The sequence below is a fragment of the Castor canadensis genome, chromosome 5 (genome assembly GCF_047511655.1).
Source record: "Castor canadensis chromosome 5, mCasCan1.hap1v2, whole genome shotgun sequence".
NCBI lineage: Eukaryota > Metazoa > Chordata > Mammalia > Rodentia > Castoridae > Castor > Castor canadensis.
In genome coordinates this window covers 180252198-180274169 of record NC_133390.1, presented here as the reverse complement: position 1 = coordinate 180274169, position 21972 = coordinate 180252198, and the positions used below count along the sequence as shown (strand labels likewise).

General features: G+C 50.4%; 1 protein-coding gene across 1 annotated transcript in view; it reads right to left on the bottom strand.

Moving 5' to 3' along the window:
• Cdh4 (cadherin 4) overlaps window positions 1-21972 on the bottom strand; it is a 513311-nt gene that overhangs the window by 142980 nt on the left and 348359 nt on the right. Inside the window, exon 3 of the mRNA XM_074075054.1 lies at window positions 7571-7797. Within this exon, the coding sequence (XP_073931155.1) occupies window positions 7571-7797 (227 nt within the window). The remainder of the gene's footprint in view (window positions 1-7570; window positions 7798-21972) is intronic.

The following is a 21972-nucleotide window of genomic DNA, read 5'->3' as shown; positions in this document are numbered from 1 at the left end:
AGCTGCTGGCGGAGGGAGGCGAGGAGCGGGGAAGTTGCCGAGCTTCTAGGGTTCATCTAGCTGTACGCAGGTTCACGAGTCACTAAAACAATGGACACGGGTGCAGAAGCCTGCACACAGGAGAAAGGAAGTGTGCAGAACCGGGAGTTCAGGGGTCCCTCAGGGACTTGCTTGGAGGCCCCTTTCATTAAGGGGACTCACGTGTTTTCCCTGGGACCGTAGCAAGCTGTAGACTCAGCTCCGCAGGAAGCCATTCTTCTCCTGCAGCAGAGCTCAGCTCACCGGGGTGCCTTTGTGGTAGATTTGGCAAGATGGACGACAGCCCTGCTGAGGTGGCTGGTGTCCTGCACATCTACCTATCCCTAGGCTCTCCTTGCCGGTAGACTGTCTGTTCAAGTGTCTTGTTCATTTTTGCCTATTTTTTTGGTGGTACTGGGGTTTGAATTCAGGGCCTCTCGCTTGCTAGGTAGGTTCTACCACTGAGCCCCCACCATCCCATTTTGCTTCAGTTATTTTCCTGACAGGGACTCATGTTTTTGGCTGGTTTGGACCACAATCCTTCTATTCACGCCTCCCACCAGCTCATTGGTTGAGATTGGGTCTCCCTAACTTCTTGCCCGGGCTGGCCTCGAACCACCATCCTCCTTATAGCTACCTCCTGAGTAGCTGAGATTACAGGTGTGAGCCAATGTGACTGGCATTTACCCATGGTTTGTACTTCTCTATACTTTCTGGATGTTTGTCCTTCTTAGTCTTTGGTCATAACTTAGTGTACCCTCCCTGCACCGAGCTCTGGCTTATCCTTGTATTTTCTTTGATTTTTTTTTTTTTTTTTTTTTGCAGTGCTCAGGACGGAATCCAGGGCTTTGTGCATGGTGGGAGTCACTGTGTCAGAGAGCTACACCCCATTCCTTAGGCAGGCGTTTTGATGAGCAGGAGCGCTTATTTTTATAAAGCCCAGTAACCAGTCTTCACCTCTGCTTCGTGTTTCTCGCATCCCGTGTGAGAGTGCTGTCTGTCCCTCCCTGAGGTCACATTATTCTGTTCCCCTCCGTCACGGACGTTATCGTTCCGTCACACGTAGGTTTTTAGCACACTTAGAATTGATTTTGGAGTGAGTTGTGGGGCTGGGACTTATTTCACTTTTTTCTTAAGGTGCCCATTTGGTCCAGCACGGGGCAGGAAGACAGTCCCTCCTCTGTTATTATAGGGAGATGGCCTACTTTCCCTTTTAGGACCACAGACACCAAATTGAGGGTATCATATAGGGACTCATAGCACCGGGGCCATTTGAAAGGTAACCATTTGAAAATACAAAAACCATTCTTCAGTTGCAGGTGTCGGTGGACTTGGCCTTGGGGCTGGAGCCTGCTGACCCGCAGCCTAGAGCGATACTCGGGAAGAACCAAGGTCTGTGCATGCGTGGTGATGGGGCTGCGCCACGCTGCGTACGGGGAGCCCTGAATCTGTGTTGAGAGGCTCTGTGTCCTCAAAGCTGACTTGAAAACATGAAATAATCCTCTGGGCTCGCTGTTCTGTTGCATTTTTCTTTCTGAGCGCCTCTGCTCTCAAAGCAGAGGTTTTAATTGCTGTGCTCCAGTGATTTTCAAAAAGGGGCAATTTTTGTCCCCTAAGAAGTCTCTGGCAATAACTGGAGAGAGTTGGGGTGACTCACTGTTAAGTGGGTGCTGGTGGATGCCCTGCGGTGCACAGGATGCCCAGAAAGGTACCTGTCACATGTCCACCTGCTGATTCTGGGCCTGCTGGGCTCCCTGCCGTTCCCATGTCTGGAACACCATAGATTCTTTGCATTTCCTCTTCTAACTTTGAAAAGGAGAAGCTCTTTCTCCTTCTAGAAACAAGTGAGCAAAAAAAAAAAAAAAAACCACTGGAATTTTTATTGGAATTATGTTGTTTTTGTAGAACTCTTTGGGTAGAATCAGTAATATTATAACATTAGCCCTCCAGGTGAGAGTGCGGCATGTCCCTTCATTTTCAAAGGTCTCCTGGCTGGTCTTGACAATGCGTATGGGGTTGTTGTTAGATTTACTCCCAGTTATGGGATCATTTTTAATGCTATTGGAATTGGGAGGGGCGGTTTAGAGAGCATTTTCTGAGGTTCACTGCTGGTGAATGTGAGAAACACTGAAACACAGAACACAGTTGTGTCAAAGCCAGAATAAGGCATCCAGTTTCTCTCCACAGATTTCCACTTCAGCATGTTAGCTCTGTTTGTCCTGATTTATTTTTCTTGCCTTATTGCATTGGCATGGACCTTCAATACATGAGGTCATAGCCCTCTTGTCCTAAGGAACAGTTTCCTGTACTTCCACAGGAAATTGATGCTGCTGTAGGATTCCGTAGACGCCCTGTATGAGATGACGTAAGGGCAAGTGTTTTCCTAATATGTTGAAAACTCTCATTGGGAATAGAAGTTAAAGTTCAGCAATTAATGTACAGATGGTGACAGAATTCTTATCCTTTTTTCTGTGTTGAGCTCCTGTTAAATCTGGGGGAAAATTCAGTTGGTTGTGATTTATCATCCCATAGAAACATAGCTGGATTCAAGTTTGTTATTCCTTTTGCTTAGGGTTCTGTATCTGTTTATGAGCAATCTGTAATCTTATATGGAGACAGTTATGGCTTTTTGTCAGCATGGATAAGCTTCTGGATGGTTTTGGAAGCAATTCCTGTGAGATTTTAAGCCTGGTTCTTGCTCATTTGGGGCAAAGTTCTTGCTGGTTTGGGACGTGGTCCTTATCAAGATTTGGGACAAGGCTTTGGGGAGATGATATTATTCAACCTTCTGTAAAAACCTGTGTGGAATTAATTTTAATATCTCCTACTGGCTCAGGTGGGACTTACTAGTAGAGCCAAATAGGTGTGAGGGTGTCTTTGTGATACAGATTTAAATTTTAGTTTTTAAAGAATACAACAGCTCAGATTTTCATCCCATGTTAGTTTTGGCAAGTTGTATGTTTATAGATCATTATCCATGTTATTTAGAATACTGGTTAAAGCATACAAATACTCAAGTGTCTGTTCTGATGTCTGCAAGATTGGCAGTGGCGCCTTCTTTGCCCTGAAACCAATTGGTTTATCTGCAGCTTCTCTCCTCCTCCTTACTCCACCTGGCCAGTTGAGTCAGCAAAAGAACCAGCTTTTGTCCCTGACACCTTTACTTTCTGTCTCACTGTGTTCTCTTGTTCCTGCTACTTGGACCTCGTTTTCTGCTCCTTTGTAACTTCTTGCATTGCATGCTTAGCGTGCTGACTCCTCAGGAGGCATTTGGGAGAATCATCTTCATGGCTTTCGCTGTATCCCACCAGCATCATCGCTTCATTCGAGATACCCTCGTTTTCCACCCAGGGTTAACAAGAAGGCTTTTGCTTGGTTTCCAAATCCACAGGCAATTTCCAGCTGTCTTCTTTGTTACTGATTTCCAGCTTAACTGCTCCGAGGAAAGAAATCAAACTCTGATTCGATTTTGAGTCTTTGAAGTACATTGAGACTTGTTTGGTTAAGTTTTAAAAGTGGTCTGCGTGTACTTAACACTCAGATGTATCTGGTGGTGATGGTTTCTGTGTCTTAAACACATCTGAATAAGGTCAGAGGTATCGATCGCACCGTTCTCTCTGGATCTCCTTGCTGGCAATGCGTCTGCTTGTTCTGTCACTTACGGATAGAGGCTGGTAAAATTCACACTGACTGCATATTCATTTGTTTATTTCTCCTTTCACTTCTATCAGCTCCAGCAGAAATATGGATGTCATGGAAGCGCACACAAATTTAGGACTCTTGTCTTGGTGGGTTGACCTCTCATGTCACTATGCAGTATCCCTCTTTGTACACGGTGGGTCCCTCGGGCCCATTTGTCTGATGGCAACAGAGCTACGACCAGCTTTCTTCTGATTGCTATTTTTGTGACATTTTCCTGTGATTTTACTTTCACCTTTCTTTATGCTCACATTTAAAAAAATATGTCTTTAGTAAACTGCACATGGATTTTTCTTTATTCCATTTTCACTTGATTTCATGTTAGCATATTTTATTTTTATAATTACTGGTATATTTGCAAATCTGCCACCTGTGCAAAGAAAAATATGCAGCCTAGATATTTTGTTTATTTTTCTTCCATTTTTGTCTTTGTACTTATACAGTATTATGACTCTTTTAGTGACTTTCACAGATCTTATAACAAACATCTTTGTCTTATGATGGAGATTAAGCAGTGCTAGTCTTCAAGTCTGAAACCTGAGATATTTCAAAATATGAAATTTTCAAGCACTGTCCTGACACCAAGAGTGGAAAATTCCACACCTGACCTCAGGCGAGGGGACACAGGTAAAAACGTATCAAGTCCCCTTCGGGCAATGTGTGTAAGGCACATGTGATACAGGGATGAATTCTGTGGTTAGACCTAGGTTCCATTGCAGGGATATCGTGTTACAGCTTTGCAAATCTAAAATCTGACAAACCTTGCAGCTTTGGTTACTGAAAACGTCTTGATTCCACTTTACTTCTTGGACGATAGTTTACTGAATAACAGAACTCTCTTTTCTTTTAGCATCTTAAAAGTATCACTCTGCTGTAGTCCAGTCCCCCATCCCAGCTGAGAAGCCCGGCCTGGCCCGATACTCTCTCAAAGGAACCGTGTCTTTCCTCCTTCTGCTTTCAGGATTTTCTCATTGACTCCAGGCTTCAGCTATTTTACCATAAAATGCCATGGGTAATTTTATTTTTGATCTCTCCTGCCTAGAGTTGCAGGGCTTTTCGAGTTTGTCACTGGGTGTCTGTTACTGCTTTTGAAATGTTTCCAGCCATGATCTTTGCAAACATTCCTACTGTTCCATTTTACCTTTTATTCCAAACATCTGCCTGCTGGATCCTCTTCCTACTTCTCCCGCATCTCTTGCCCTTTCTCCTGTATTTCCCTTTTGTGTATCTCCATGCTTTACTTGGCCTGAATATTTCCTCTGACACCCTTTTCTTCACTCTCTCTCCAATTGTGTCCAATCTGCAGATAGAGCTATCCATCAAACTCTTAATCTTGTTAACTTTTTCAGTTCCACCTTTCCTGAGTAATTATTTTTTGTCTTTTCTATCTCATATATTTGCTTAAATGTAGTAAGCAGTTAGTACAAATCTGTGTCTGATTAATCCATTGCGTCCAGCCCATGGGTCTTTTTTATCATCTGTCGTTTCTCTTTGATTTTCACTTATGTTGTCTTTTTTCACTGAGGGCTCTCACTGTAGTGAAGGTAGACAGATAAGCTTTGAGCCTGGGCTTTATCTTCCGCTGGAGAAGATTTGCCTTTGCTCTGGTGGGCAGCGAGGGACACCTGCAACCTGATGTCACCTTAATCCACGTATAGAGAATCACACCATTTGAAGGTGGCTGTTAATCAGTTCCTGTAAGCACTTCCAAGTGGGTGGCCTGAGTCCCACCGTGAGTTGGTCTTCTAGGTCCTGAGCAGTCCCTCATTCCCTGTCTCCCAGGCACTGCCCTGGTGAAGGCTCGGTGACTGTGACGAGCACAGGCCGTGTGGACTGGACATGCCAATGCCAGCTGTAGAGCATCTCTTTTGGATCTCCTTAACTCACAGAGCCTCACTGCACAGGCTCAGTAACCCTAGGGCAGGAATGGCGGGATGGTTAGCCCTCATTCCAGGGCAGTCGACCTGGAATGTAAATGGTTCCATGACACCTTGCTAGGAAGCTGGAGAAGCCTTGATTTGAACCCACAGCCTGGACTGGCTGAGTTCCTTTGCTACGCTGGGCTCGGCCTCACGTAGAAAGCCATTTGATAGCCTTCCGGTTCATGGATTCTCCTCGTGACAAAGGGGCTGGGGTGACATGGCTGAGCTTCACCATCTGTGACATGGGACAATGGCACGCCTACTCCCAGGGATGTGGTGAGAGTTAGCTGGGTTAATGACACTAGGAGTGGGGTCCTAGCAAACACGAGGGGCCATCAGCAGCAGGAGAGCAGTGAAATGCAGTGGAGGAGCACTGGGAGGTGGGCTGCAGACTGCCTCCCATCACCTGAATGGTCCCATCTCATGGATGTGGTGGCGACAGGCTTACCAGCTGCTCCGGAGCCTGGGATGTGAGTTCTGTGTCCCTTTCTTTGCTATTGGGGTGTTTCCCAGGCCAGCCTGCTGTGTGGCTAGAGGTGCACCCATATGGAGATGGCCTAATTGCAATCATCACAGTGTCTGTGCCTCCAAGGAGGAGCAGGGATCAGCAGCTTCAGAAATGGCTTCATTAGCATGCCTGGCAAAAGGCATCATTTTATTTTCAATTAGTGCCTTTTATCTGAGGCCTTCCATACGCTGAAAGGAGTCTGCCTTCTGCTCACAAGGTGCAGAGTTTCAGCCTCACAATCGGAGACTTAGGGGCAGCTTGGTTCACAAAGACATGGGGTGTGCAGGGGTAAGTTCTGCCCTGTGGCACCTGGGCTAGCTATTGGGTGGGTAGAAGGGACACACACAGGACACTGTGCAGTGAATTCTCATTGTGGCGTGGCCTGTAGTCATCACACAGGAAAGAGTGAAGAACACACACCCACCTGGCTTAGTCTTCACCAACGAGGGGACCCCGGGTGAAGAGATGCGTTTAGATACCAGGTTCACCACACCCAGGAAGACACTCATAACCCCCTTTCCCACTGGAGGGGAAGACTGAGCTCCCAAGGGCCTGCTTTCTTTCCTCTAACCAAAGCCACCTCTACTTGGGGTCAAGAAAGAACACAAAACAGAAAGCAGGTTCCTTGGCACCTCTGTCTCGTAAACTGTTCATGAAGAAGGGTTTCTTGTAGAGACAGGTTTGGGGAAACTTGCAGACTCTCTTCCTCAGACTCTTATCAAGGTATCTGCTGGACTTTGTTTACCTTTCACTTCCCATGGCCCTTTTCCATGGCTGCCCAGGCCACCTTGCTCTGCAATTTGACCTCACATGGGTCAGTTATGCCATGCAGGCCTCAGCAGCCACAGGGATTCTGAAGGACTCGCATACTGTCTTCCTGCAGGCTTCGAGCAATGGGGACTTCCTGCTGTTCTCTCAGTGTCTCCCCCAACATCTCCTAGCTTTAACCTCTCTGTCACCTGCAGTCCCCAGGCCCTAAGGTTGACACAGCCGTGGAAACTCTAGGCCAGGCAGAGGGTGAACAGGCTGGTTCCTGTCACACAGCCATGTGGGCTCTGTCTTGCTTGTCAAGCCTCAAGAGCCTGTTCTGTTGGTGGAACAACCCTCTGGCAAGTGAGGCTACAGAATTTGATGTGTAAATATGAGGATTCATAAAAAAATTATGAAGAACGTGAAGATGGCGGTGCGTTTGGTAGTCTGAACTTGGGTTGGGGTCCTGTGTGGTCTGCCCTCCCTTGACAGCAGCCCTGCCTCGGGCCAGTGCAAATGAGAGGCCAGCGGTGTTGGACAGTGTGGCCTCTGAGAAGAAGGGGACTACACCCTTATCCTCAGGGACTCTTGGCAGAGGCTCTGTGGGAGTCCTCAGGAGGTGGGAGCACTGCACTCTGGGTGCAGACCTTCCCTCCATGCTGTGTCCTCTTACCTTGTGTCCAGAGTGAGGGGACGAGGTCTGGGCCACCAGCAGCCGCACCATGACATCCCATCGCTCAGTTGTCTGATGGTCCCTCGCAGTCACAGTGAAGGCCACCTGCCTGGAGGGAATCTGCAGCTCCCGGGTGGCGAAGACAGTCCCATCTGCCCCGACTTTGAAGTCCAAGCTGCTGGTCTCATATTGTGTCCCCTTGGTCCCCAAACAGCTGCTGAACTTGACTGAAAGAGAGAGGAGGAGATGGTCAGGATGACCTGGTGGGCAAAAGGCAGCACCAAAATGCACAGCATTCTGAGTCCCCAGGGAACATGAGGACAGAGATGACGTCACAGAGCTTTCCACCTTCCTTCAGGAGAGAATGCATTTTAACTGTGTCTCTGGGGGACTTTTCTAGAGGCTTCAGGAAAGGAGAAAAATAAGTGGGGGTGCACGTCCATTCTCCAGCCTCAGCTGCCGGTCCCCTCTGCACACACCTGCGCCCCTCCCGCTGCTGGCTTTGCCCTCAGCTGGGCCTGGGCATCTCTGTGGGTGGCTCTATCTGGAAAACACTGCTGCCTGTCCCCTCCTGCTACACGAGAACCTCCACCTGCCTTCACAGCCTGACGGGTCTGAGATCTGGTATTAGGGACTGGTTCCTGATAGTGGGTAAGTTCTGGAGAGGAACTCAAATTGCTGTGGTCCCTCTGATTACTTTAATGAGACCTGACACCTGCCACGCAACTTTGTCTGGCCGGGGCAGAGGCAGAATGGGCAGACCTGGCCCAGCGCTGGCTCTCGTGGTTAGTCGCAAACAGCATTGATGCCGTGTGTCACAGCAATGTGGGTACCACACATTGTTTTCCTTCTAAAACATTAATTAGGCCCCCAAATTGCCAGCCAGGCCTGACGCTCCAGTGCCACGGCCATGTTTAACGCCACTGAGGAAACAGATTTCTCGGAGGCTGCTGTTCCATTTGGGCCACATTAGTGCGTTTTTTTATACGTGTGCTTTTGCAACTGTCACCCAATGCCACGGTAAGTCGTGAGGCACCAACAGCCAGTGTCACATTCTGCTGATAAAATCGGTGGGTAAGGGGATAAAGGATAATGATGGAGAGGATGAATTTAACTATGATATGCTGTAAGAACTTTTATAAATATCACAGTGTAGCCCCAGTACAACAATAATATAATTTAAAAAATATTTAAAAAGAAAAAAAAAAGTGATGGGTAAAGTTGCCAAGTATTTGTAAAAATGTGGATATCTGAGCAATTACAGTGGGAAGACTGGGTTTTTAAGCAATTTCACTGTCACAGCTTCCATGATTTAATTACTATTTATTCTAGAAACTAAAAGAGACTCATTGTTAGGTTTGATAAAGCACTTCCCCTCATGTTCACCTTTTATTGTTGCCTGCCTGAAGTGACAAATAACGTGTGCACCCTCATCTCAAATACCTCACGTGAGACGTGAGCCACCGGCTCCTCTCACTTGTGGGCTTAATACTAAAGTGTTTTTAAATGCAATGAAACCAGGTATTTCTGCCTGAGTCTGTCTGGCCCAGAGAGCGGCCAGTGCGGGGACCCAGAGCCGTGTGGACAGTGGCATCTCTGATAGCTGAGGTGGCCATTCTGAAGGCCTCTTCAGAGGATGCAGCATGAACTTTTTTTTTTTCAAGTAAAAGGAAAATTCAAAACTGCTTTTATAGTACTATATGCCCTCATTGTAAGCAAATTAAAATCAGCAACAAACTGAGTAGATCAATCATTCCTGACTCCCAGTTGTCAGGGACAAAGATAAAAATGACAGTTCCATGATGGCTGAGAGTTCAGCACCAATAACACAACAAACCTTGTGTTTAAAAACACAGGCACAGGTGACATCACTGGCAAGATTCCTCACTTACTTGAGAGGACATCTGGATGTCTGATCTGCCCACACAAGAAGCAGTGGACTCACTGTTCCTGGGAACCAAGGGCTCTATGGTGACCATGTCCTCTGAGGGCGAGACCCTGGGTAATTACAGGTGGCATCTGAGAGGCCATTGTACTGGACAGCCTTGTGGGGACAGCACCCTTGAGTACAAGCAGGGTTTCTCCATGTAGGGTACATGTCTGGAAGTTACCATCTTGCCAGTCTGGGTCAGATATGGATCCCCCTGGTGACCAGAAAGCTTGGGCTTTGTGACAGGAGGTCTTCTATTACACAGCCTCCACAGAACACCAGTGGGGCAGGCTGCTGGACACTACACTCCCTATTTTTGGAAGCTGCCCACAGAGAGAGATCTTCCCTGCATGTTTGAGAGTCTGTGCCCCCTCAGCAATGACAACAGGAAAGCAGGGATGTGGTCAGGCAAAGGTCAATATCCACGTGAACTGGGGCCTGACTGTACCTTACTTGCTGGAAGAGGCCTGGGGACGGCCATGACCGTGAGGGTGCTCTCCAGAGCACGGTGCCTGCTGCTGAGCCCCCAATCCATTTTGCTTTAGTTATTCAGATAGGGTCTACTTGTTTTTGCTTGGAGCTGGTCTTAGACTTTCATCCTCCTGTCTCTGCCTCCCAAACAGCTGGGATTGCAAGTGTGTGCTACAGCACCTGCACTTCCACTCTATTTTCCATTTTTGCTTGCTCTTTGACTCACTTCCTCTTGTTTTTTGTTTTATTTTTAGAGGCTGCATCTCTGTTCTCAAGGGAAAGTCACACATAGGTGCCAGGTCAGCACATGCTGCGTGTCCCTGAGTCCTAGGGCAAGATCTACCTGGAGACCGTTGTTCTGGCCTGTGCCCTCCAGGACTGCAGCAAGGCTGGGATCCCCTTGCTACCTGTCCCAGAGTTGGGCTGAGCTAGCCAACTGTCAGGGTGGAATGAGTTGAGGACCCCCTGACTTAGGGAAGAAGAGGCTTCTTTATTGCATTGTGCTCAACCCAGAGTCTATCCACAAGATGGGCCTCCCTCCCTCCGTCACTCCATTGCCACCGGAGAAGACTGTCATGGTGTCCTGGGAGCAGCCCAAAACTGAGGCGTTAGGCCAACATTCTTCTTACTGTGTTTGCTTTGATCTTCTGATTTCTCTCTGTTTTCCAAAGAACAGGCAAACCTGCAAAGGTCACCGGAAATGCCTCCTCCAACACTGGATCCTGGTTTAGCTCAGCTCTTCCCAGGCGCGGCCCCACCCCTGCACCGGCACCCACTGGGCACGGCCCACCAGCTTCCTACAGGAAGTCAGTGTCCCCAGTGTGCCCATGAGGAAACTGAGGCCCAGGGACGGTTCACGCCTTGAAGGTGACAAGAGGAAGAGGTGGGGTCTTAGGCTGAACACGTGGGTCTCTGTGGCCCCTGTGCGGTCCGCTGGGAGGACGGAGTCCCCAAGTGTCCTGCTCTGTGCACCCTGAGGGTCCTGCTGGACTCCAGTGGTGTCTGGTGGAGCCGAAGCTATGGCCTCCCAGGCTTCAGAATGCTTATCCCTCCACATTTGCCTCACGACACCGGAGCTCTGCACGGCAGGCAGGGAGATGTGCGCCAGCCTGCAGCACCTGGCCCTGAGGGATATGGCGCCCAGAACCAGAGGGTGAGGAAAAGGAGGTCATGGAAGCAGAGGTCCTTCAGCGGCTACAGTGGGGTCCTCTGGGGAAGAGGCGGCACCGGCTCTGGCCTTGGTAGTGAGGGGCCACCTGGAGCTGTGTCTCTGTGGTTTGCTGATCACTTCCATTAGTTATAAACAAACTGACCCAACAGAGGGTCCCGAGGAGGCTGACTTCACTGTCTGAACACGCACAGTCAAAGCAGCCCTCGTCCTGTGGCCTGGAGGCTGTGGCCATGGCCAGTGAAGTAAAGCAGGGGCCGACGGACAGTCAAGCCCTGGTCTGCCATCTGTCACTGGTGCGTGTCCATTAGTGAGCTGCAAGTGTTAGGCCCCATCCGTCATCCTGGCCCCTAGGCAATGCTCTCTCTGGGGCCCATCATGCTGTAGACAGAGCTGTGGCTGAGGCTCCCACGCCCCGGGAAGGACTTGTGTCCACTTTATCACTCTGGACCACACTGATCTGCTCCCCTGAGCAAGGCCCTCTTACCCTGGGACACAGGCAGCCCTGGACCTCAGAGCTAACGTGGGCAGCATCTCCCATCCATCGGTACAGCACATATTTATGGGCACTGCAAGTTGGAAATGGCAAACATAGTGTCAATCACCTGGGGCCTAGAGTTGAGTTATCACACCAGACGCACAGCAGGCCAAGGGTACGGTGGGAAGGGCTTTCCCCAGGACAGGTGCCTCGATGCCTCTGCCACATGTGAGGACTGAGAGATTCCTCTAGAGAGAACATACCATGCAGCACAGACAGCATGTATGAAGGTCCTGGGGTAGAGGAAGGGAGGGATTCCAGGACTTGAGAGCTGGAGCCAGGGAGTGAGGGCATATGTGTGTATATGTGCAAAAAGAGTGCAAACAAACAAGGTGGCAGAAAGACCCCAGTCAGTGAGACCAGACACACAGTAGTCTCCTTATCTGCAGGGGATGCCTGAAACCACATATGGTACTGGACCTAAATATACTTAGATTTAGTAAGAGATTGACAATAGCAACTAACAACAAAACAATTACAACAGTATCCATGATAAAAGTTACTTAAAATACAAAATAACTGAAGCTGTCCATTCAAGATTTCAGACTGTGGTTGACCTGGTAACTGACATTGAGAAAAGCACCATCACAGATGAGGGCACAGCTGCCCCAGCTGCCCATGGGGAAGGTCTCAGGGGAGGGACACCAGGGTGCCCGGAGCCTGGTGATGGCAGTGATTCTGCAGCATTGTTGGAGATCTGCACTGGGCAGAAAGGGACACCTGAGGTCCGGAGTGGAAGCCACACCTGGACAATCTCTGGGGGTCATTTCCTAGCCACTGAGATGGAAGTGCAGGTTTTGTGTCCCCAGGAGGCATCCGTGTCATATACATGTGTTCTGACAACTGTGCTGGACAGGTGACAATGTGGGGAGGAAAGAGAAGGAAGAAGCCTGGGAGACGCAGGGGAGGCTCCTTGTGGTCTGCAGAGAGGAGTTTCTGCCACCCCTCATTTCAGGCAACTGAGAGAAATGACGCGTTAGGGTGCATTCATTTATTCCATGCCACAAACATGGAAACCCCACAGTATGTGGGGCCCATAATTACAAATGCCTTCCTTCTCCTTCCTTGGCTCGGGGCACTTTTAATATCTACTTAGCTGATGTCAAAATATGAAGCATGCTGCCAGCTGACACTTTGCATTTTTCTTAGAATTTTGGCAATGCCTAAAACTTCCTCCAATCTCATGGGATGTCACCAAACGGGACGAGTGGAGGAGACCCTTCCTGGGCTCTGTCAGCTTTGATATCTGGGAACCATACTGTCTCATTCTCCCCGTGCACAGCAGTCATAGCCAGGTGGTCAGCTACACACGTGAGTCCCACTTCCGTTGTCTTCCAGAGGGTGAAGATAACTTTCCTAACAAACCATCTTCCATCCCTCCTCCCCTGTGGGCCCAGCAGTGATGGGTGGGCAGTGATGCCCATCAGAAGCTTCTGCCGAAGACGCTGCCTGTGCTCCGGGAAGGAGGTGCAACTCTTCATTAGGAGGCTGTGAGGTTTAACTCTTTACCCTCATCGTTTTTAATTGCTGGCTCCATGGAAGGAGGCAGGGAGGCACATGTGCGGGAACCGGTTGTGGTGGCAGCCTGACATTTATGGGGCATCAGGCTGAGTCTTCCCAAGACAGGCACACTGGAGAATTGTGCTGTGGCTGCGAAACACCTCACTTTATTGTTTTCCTTGTTAGGTGAGTTGAGAAGGGTCACATGGGACAGAGGTGCATTTGTAGTTGGAACCGTGGCAAAACAGATGAGTTTCACGCCCGCTGCTCAGCCAACAGAATCAGCCTGCCTTTCTTCTCCCTCCCTCCTCCTTCCTCCTTCCCCTCTCCTTTTCTCCCTCCAACACATGTCCATGGCCTCTCCAGAGTCCCCCTCCTGCAAAGGTGCCTGGAGTGAGGCTCAGAGCTGGCCTGCATGGAGTCCAGAGCAGAGGAGAGCAAATGAACGAGGTGGCCCGTCAACACAATCACTGTGGTAGAGGCCGGCCAGGGGCGGGAGACACAGAGGGCCGTGGGGAGACCGCATCTGTCCCTCCTCAGTGACAAGGAGGGAAAGCTGGGGGGGAGTGGTCTGATGGAGTGACGGTGAGGCAAAGGCTCTGAGGCAGAGCCAGCGAGCAGTTGTGGGGAGGTGATAGGAGAGGTGAGGATGGGCTCTGTGGGTGTAGCTGTGGCTGTGGACACCTGGGTGTGTGGACAGGGAACCCACTGGAAACAATGGAAGATCCTTTTTCCATGACTTCAGCAGCTGGGCACAGAAGGTCCTGAGAAGGTGTCTCCTATACTATTCCCCACCCCTGTCCTGCCACACCCTCCCTCGGCTCTGCTGCTCCTATGTGGCCAGAGCACCCCATTCTCAGATGTGGAAGTGAGGTTTAGCAGGAGAGTTGGTAAGTGTTGGAGCTGGGCTCCCTCAGGGCCACTGTGCCCCCTGCGGTTCAGTTTGCTCTAGCCTGGTGGCCCAGGCTTCCCGTGGAGACCCGGTGCACAAGGAGGCAGCATCCAGCCTGTCGCTGAAAGTCCTAAGGTGACCATGGCACCCTAAAACATTAGATCTACTGTGACAAAACCCTGAAAATCCTAAAGTGACCATGGTATCCTAAAACATCAGAGCCATCACGACATGACTGCGAGATAAAACTGCAGGAGTTGAAGGTCCAACTGAGAATTGGGGGTCTGTAATTCAGGAAATGAGTGGGTTTTTACTGTGGGGCCAGGCGGGGCGGAGCCAAGGGGTGCTGTCTGAGGAGGAGTCATCTCCCTGGAAATGGGTGGGGCGCCACCAAAGCTGCAGGCTCTTGGGACCCTGGCAGGCCCTCCCCACTCTTTTCTTATGCATATATTTTACACACACACAGGTACGGTACCCGCCTCTCACCTGCCATCTGTTGTGACAACACTGCCACAGTCCCATTGTTTCTGTGTGTGGAATGAGAAGGACCGGGCTGTGAATGGCTGTGCTTAGCTCTTTCGTGAATAGGCTGCAGACTGGATCGGCCATTTGTCAGACACCGAAGGGCTGGCCCCACCAGGCTCTGGAGCTATCGGCCAGCCAGGTGCACTGGACCTCGGGCAGGCACCTGCTGGGTGAGAATGTGGCCGAGGCCTGGTGGCCAGCTGTGCTTTCTCTGGCTTCATGCTGCTCAGCAGATGTGGCCATATGTTTATGACATTGAAAAGCTCATTCCTGCAAAGTACAGGTTGGCCTGATGGCCTCCAGTGGTAGGACGTCTCCAGCCAGCCCTGGACTGTGTGGGCGAGGAAGGGGGTGGGTGGCCTGGGCAGATGGCTCCTTGACTTTGGGCTTCCGGGTGAGCTGCTTCGCAGTTAGACAGTCATGTTGCTCAGGTGTCTGGGTGGTGGAGATGAACTTTCCCCAGCAGGACCAGGAGGATATTTAGATATTTAGGCTAGACTGGACAGCATTAAAGTCTCCTGTTCCCTTCAACTGGGCTGTCCCCTTCTGAACTGTCACCTCACTCTACTTGAATGTTCTTGTCCACTTAGAATCCCAGCTGAACACTGCTGTCCTCTCCAAATCCCTGTCACCTGATGGCAATACGGCTGTGCTGATGCGTTCAGTGGGCTCAAGTGCACAGTTCTGTCCTCACTCTGCTGGCCACTTTGCTTCTGTGCACAAGATAAGCCTCTTGTGCTGTGTCTCATTTCTTGGGAACACATGGTTTCCTAGTGAGCCCTGCAAGGTGATGGACGCAGAACAAGGTATTCAGAACCCAGATTCAGCTCCTGTGCAGGACATCGTGGGAGAGAATGGGCTTTGGAACTCGAGTCCTGGCTGTGCCATCTGTGAGCCTGTGACTTGAGGAGTGTCCTCCCTCCCGTCACCTCCACGGAACAATAACTGTTGAGTACCTGCCATGTGCCAGGCCTGTCACTGGTGAGGGAATGTGAACAATCCCCTCTCTGGAAGCTCATTGTCCAGTGTGGGCGCCAGACACAGCAAACTGAAAACCAGGTGAGGAGGAGGTTTTGGGCCACATTTGAGTGGAGCCCCCCGTGAAGCCAGCTGCAAAGCCGAGATGATGCAGGGGAAGGGCAGTCCCGGGGAGGGGACAGGCTAGCTTCCTGCTGTCTGTGGACTCATCTGCGGGATTAGTTCCTGCTTGACAAATATTATGAGATAAATGCATGAACTTTCTCTTGGCTCCAAAGACTGATCTCCAACGATCTACGGAGCCCCATGCAGACACTGAGGAGCCTTAATGGGGAAGGCTGTGGGCTGTGTGATTACAAGTGTGTGACATTCCAGAAGAGGCAGACGGTGGGGACAGGAGAGGGCTCAGGGCTTGCCAGGAGCTGGGGATTGGAAAGGACGGGCAGAGGAGCACGAGGATGCTTTGGGTGGTGAGAGCACTCTGTGTGGTGGTGTACCAGCACAAACAGGTCACTACACAGCTGCCCAAGCTACAGACCACAAGAGGACCTAAGTAAACTGTGGTTCTGGTCAAGAACAGCACAGCAATCTGGATTGTCATTGTCACATATGCACCAATGTGAGAATGCTCAGGGCTCAACAGGAACTCTGTTTATCCGTTCTGCTTTTCCCCCTTGAAATCCCTGCCATCCAATACCCTCTACAGAGGAAGCAGTGCCTCAGAAGTGGGAGAAATCCCATATTTCAGCACAGCACTGAGGCCTCTTTCATGCCCGTCACTGATGGTGAGGAGTGTGGATCCTGTCATCCCTCTGGGTTTCTTTGTAATGAATCTGGTGCCGCCATCACCGATAAGAAAATACCAGGATGCTCTCTCTGCCAAGAAAAATCAGCCAAGGTGGGAACAAATGTGCAGTTTCACTCTCCAGTGCATCTCCACCCCTGGAAATATTGCCCTAATAAGTCTCAGAGTCAGTGGCAGAGCAGGGGCACTGGGAGATGCTGTGATGGGGACGGGGAAGGGTGACCGCTCAGAGGAAGGTGATTCCTGCACAAGCGCTTTTCCTTTTCTGGGGGCCGTGGGAACAGAGCCCCGAGCACTTTGTTAGCAAATCTCCGATGGCCCTTAGAGTGCAGCCTGGTGGCTCTTGAATGAGGAGGTCCTTAGTGAGGTTCCTGTGCCTCTGCATGCTGATGAGAGGAGCAGGGGAGTCAGAGCTGCAAGCTCCCAGGCTGTGAAATGCCACAGTCCCTTCATGCCTTGTTGCCTCAGCGCCCACAGGACATGTGGGCAATGGCTCACCTCATGCTCATCTGTCCCATGTTAGCAAGGAGGCCAGACACAGATGTCCTTCCAGCCAGGCCAGGGTGGTGGCCCTGAGCTACAGCAGAGAGGAGGCTCTGGTCCCTGTCTCCCAGAAGGTGGTGGGGAGCGAGCCAATGGCTCTGAATGCTGGTTGGGGGAGATGGAGGAAAGGGGTTCCGGAGGACCCTGGAGGGGTGGCCCTGCTGCGACCTCTACTCTTCCACTGAAGACAGAAGGAGTCAGTTTGACTCTTCGGAGAAATTGGAATGATTTTAGGATTCTTCAGAAAAGAAGGCTATTTTTAATTGAATAACTGAAAGGAACATTTCATGAATATTCACTCATGTACTCACTCATTCAGTGTTGACTCAGTTGTCTACTCGGAGTCCTGCTGACCACCTGGAGCCCACTACCCCACTGAGCCCCTGCAGACCTATATAGGATGTCCTGCTGTTTCCATTTTCCAGAAAAGGGAACTGAGGGCCAGAGAAGTTACCTGCCCCCCCCCCACCCCGCAGAGCTTCCTCGCCTGTGAATGACAGGGCTAGGGCTCAACCGGGTGCCTGGCTCCTCCTTTCCCCTCTCTCCAGACAGCCATCCCTAGAACCTTCCCAGTGTGATTCAAGAACTAGCAATAAAGGAAATGCAAATTAAAACCACGCTAAGATTCCACCTCACCCCTGTTAGAATAGCCGTCATCAGCAACACCACCAACAACAGGTGTTGGCGAGGATGCGGGGAAAAAGGAACCCTCTTACACTGTTGGTGGGAATGTAGACTAGTACAACCACTCTGGAAAAAAATTTAGAGGCTACTTAAAAAGCTAGACATTGATCTACCATTTGATCCAGCAATACCACTCTTGGGGATATACCCAAAAGACTGTGACACAGGTTACTCCAGGGTCACCTGCACACCCATGTTTATTGCAGCACTATTCACAATAGCCAAGTTATGGAAACAGCCAAGATGCCCCAGCACTGACGAATGGATTAAGAAAATGTGGTATCTATACACAATGGAATTTTATGCAGCCATGAAGAAGAACGAAATGTTATCATTTGCTGGTAAATGGATGGAATTGGAGAACATCATTCTGAGTGAGGTTAGCCTGGCCCAAAAGACCAAAAATCGTATGTTCTCCCTCATATGTGGACATTAGATCAAGGGCAAACACAACAAGGGGATTGGACTTTGAGCACATGATAAAAGCGAGAGCACACAAGGAAGGGGTGAGGATAGGTAAGACACCTAAAAAACTAGCTAGCATTTGTTGCCCTTAACGCAGAGAAACTAAAGCAGATACCTTAAAGCAACTGAGGCCAATAGGAAAAGGGGACCAGGAACTAGAGAAAAGGTGAGATCAAAAAGAATTAACCTAGAAGGTAACACACATGCATAGGAAATCAATGTGAGTCAACTCCCTGTATAGCTATCCTTATCTCAACCAGCAAAACCCCTTGTTCCTTCCTATTATTGCTTATACTCTCTCTACAACAAAATTAGAAATAAGGGCAAAATAGTTTCTGCTGGGTATTGAGGGGGTGGGAGAGGGAGGGGGCGGAGTGGGTGGTAAGGGAGGGGGTGGGGGCAGGGGGGAGAAATGAACCAAGCCTTGTATGCACATATGAATAATAAAAGAAAAATGAAAAAAAAAAAGACAATGCACCTCTGCAGATGCAGAGACCCCCTCAGCAAGGGCGGGAGCTCCTGCCTCCCCACTCTTTCCCACAGTTCTTCCATCAGGACCTTGCTGTTTGAATATACTCAGAGCCGGCAGTGCCCAAACAGGTAGGCATGCTTTCATTGGAGCCCACCCTACAGGGCATGCCCACTCACAGCTACAGGACACAGGTGTGGGGTTTTGTGGGCAAGTTTGCTAAGCTCTGGAGAGGCCAGGGCCTGCCTGGTGTAAACCTTCCTGGCTCTTCTGCTGACAATGGCTAGAGAAAGAAAGGGGCGCTGTCTGGGGACTCGAGCCTCCTGGAGCAGGAGCTCATACTCCAGGAAATGTTTCCTCCACTGTATGACACCTGGGGTGCTGCATTTTTCCGTGGAGGGAAAATGCAGGGGCCACTAAAATTGCTGGGAAAGATGTACTGATTATAACCCGGGCTGTATGTGTCCCTTCTAGGCCTTGGGACCTAGATAGTGACACGGTGATGATGACATACTGATGAGGACAGCAGCTCTGGTGTGGGGATGCACCAAGCACAGTGTGCAGGTCTGTCCCACCCTGTGGTATGTGGAGCACCCTACTCAGTCCTGCAGTTGTCGGGGGACCCTGTCCTCACTTTGCAGATGACTGTGCTGAGAAATAAGTACTACATACACGCAGCTTCTGAAACAGTTTCCACCTTCTGGACATCTTCTGCTCAGGGGTCCTGAGTAGAAACCACAAGGCACCTCCCAGAGGAAACACTCCAGGCATGGCTTGTTGAATACCTTGCCAGCTCCTAGAGCCTGGCATGGGTCTGCCCCAGCAATGACCATGTCCTCTGAGACCAACTCCATCAGGGTCTCTGATCACAGGTGTGAATGCTCACCTCACCACATGTGAGGTGGCAAGGAAGGTGTTGGAGTTGACAGCCAGGACTCTGTCTTTAAAACACAACAGGACAGAGCAGGCTATTTTTAGAACTCCCAGCCTCCCTTCTCATTAGTGTCCTACACATCAGGCCTGAGCTAATGAAATCATTTGCAATTAAGGCCCAGGTAGTCAGCTCTCTCTGGTCCTGGAAGCCCCAGTGGCCTCTCAGGATATGGGAGGTACAGTGGTGCCTGACCAGCTCCAGCCCTGGGCCCTGCTTGTTCTCCATTTTACCCCAAGTGAGCTGCGGGCTATTTCCTGCTCTGGCCTCAATCCCATCAGGCTGGAGGATCTCAGTCTCTTTCCTCACAGAGCTGCTCCAAGCATTTGGGAGGAAAAATGAGTTGAGACCCTGCTAAGGCTGGCAGCACTGGCCCAGCTCCCCTCTGTCATTGGAGGTGAGGGCCCCACACCTGTCACTCTGGGGTGGGCATGTGCTCTGTGGGTCACACAGCTGCTTGTGGTAGACATCGAAGAGGTGGTGGGTTCCAGCCTCCATCCTGAAAGCAGGAGCCCCCTGGGCCACCCTCCCACCCTATTCCTGGCAGCTGCCCAGCCCTGGTCTGCCTCATCTCCACTTCAGTTTGCTGGGTCTGAATCCAAACACAAGCCTGAACTTTACCACCAGATCTTCTGCAACACACTTGGTGGGCTGCCGACCATTTCTCTAAGGTAAATAAGGAGTGTTCTCCCTTCTCTAACACACACCGGCCTGCCTAGGCAGCGCTCCCCAGGAGGCCTCTTTCTTCGGGAGCATCCATGAGATTCCTGGCTTTGAGATATTTGGAGACCCCCTTGAGATGAACTCCAAGGAACTTCTGGCAAAGATGGTGCCCTGGATGCAAGGCCATTAACAGGGGCCCTGGACTCCACTGTGAGCAGAGCCAAGGAGTCCAGCATGAGGGACAGACTCACTGATCAATCTGAAATAGTGGCTTTGTTGGAGACTCCAATCAAGGAGGGCCGACTGGTCCTGGACCTCTGGAGCCTTGCCGATGGAGGTGGAGCCTGGACAGGGATCCAAGGAAAAGTAATACCTGATGCTACCAGGTGAGCATGCCCTCGGGTAGGGGGACTTGCCACAGAGGCCATGACCTGCTCATGGAGCTCCGTGAGGTGTACAGGGACATCACAGAGGAGAGCTTCAAAAAAATGGTCACAAGCCAGGTGCCAGTGGCTCATGCCTGTAATCCTAGCTACTCAGGAGGCAGAGATCAGGAGGATTGCAGTTTGAGGCCAGGCTGGGCAAATAGTTTGTAAGACCCTATCTCGAAAAAAAACTCATCACACACACACACACAAAAATCTGGTGGAGTGGCTCAAGGTGTACACCCCGAGATCAAACCCCAGTACTGCCAAAAACAAAAAATAAATGGTCACACACACCTTCTGAGCCTCTTCCCTGGATGAGAACCTAACACACCCCTAGGACTCTGGTCCTTGGGGATGTGCCGGCATATGCACCATATTCATGACCAATGTCAGTGATGAGAAAGAGTGCATCCCAACATAGAAGGAAAAGCACGTCCTACTCTAACCATTTCTCCAGCGTCCTCTGCCTCTGCATGGGCCACCCCAAAGAAACTGAGACATGTATGTGATAATTCCCAATCGAGCCCAGCTTCAAAGAGTGTGGAGTGAGAAGCCTCGGACTCTGTGTGGGTCACAAGATGGCCCAAGGAATGAGGAATGAGCCAGTGTTGGGGGAGGGGCGAGGACACGTGTTCTGCGTGGATTGGGATTTTCAATGCGCCTCACAGGATCTCTGAGACATGTTGTATAAGTTAGGATGGTTAAACGTCAGAAGTTCCTGGTGTTGTTGGAAGAAACACGCCACTGGAAAACACATCCTAAGGCTGGGGCAAGAGTGACAAATGGCTGAAATCTTAAGTCACCAGAAACACCAGGGCTGGATTTCTGGTCATGTGACAGGTGTACTATGGAGCCACTGGGCAGCCTTGCCAAAATCCCCATGACAGCCAAGGTGAGGTGCCAGCAGTACACCCACAAGGCAGCACAGCCAGCCTTTTGGTCAATACTAACTTCCAGCAGTGGGGAGGTGGAGCCAGCCACCACTGCGGGTTCTGTGCTGGGGACACAGAGGCTTGTGTAGCAGTTGTAGACTGTCCATGGCACTGGGAGTCATTGGCACTCTTTCCACCTGTGATTCTTTTCCTACAAAGATGACTCCCCTCTCCTGGGCAGGTCCCATGTAAAGGAGCCATTAGTGGCTGTGTCCACGTCAGCCCTTGCCTCTGAGCCTGTGCACACTGATGCTTCCCACACAGCCTCCTTGGTCTGCAGCCTCAGCTGCTTTCCTCACACTTGAGACTCTGGAGCAGGAGGCTATGGGTTTCCCACACTTGCTAGCATGCCCCACTTCTCTGAAGGAGGCCAGTTGAGAGTGGCGTCCATTAAGGGAAGGACATGCACTGCTGGATCTTGTAGGAATACATCTCAGGAGAGGCTGGAGTCTCTAAGCTGCACTTTGGTGACTGAATTTG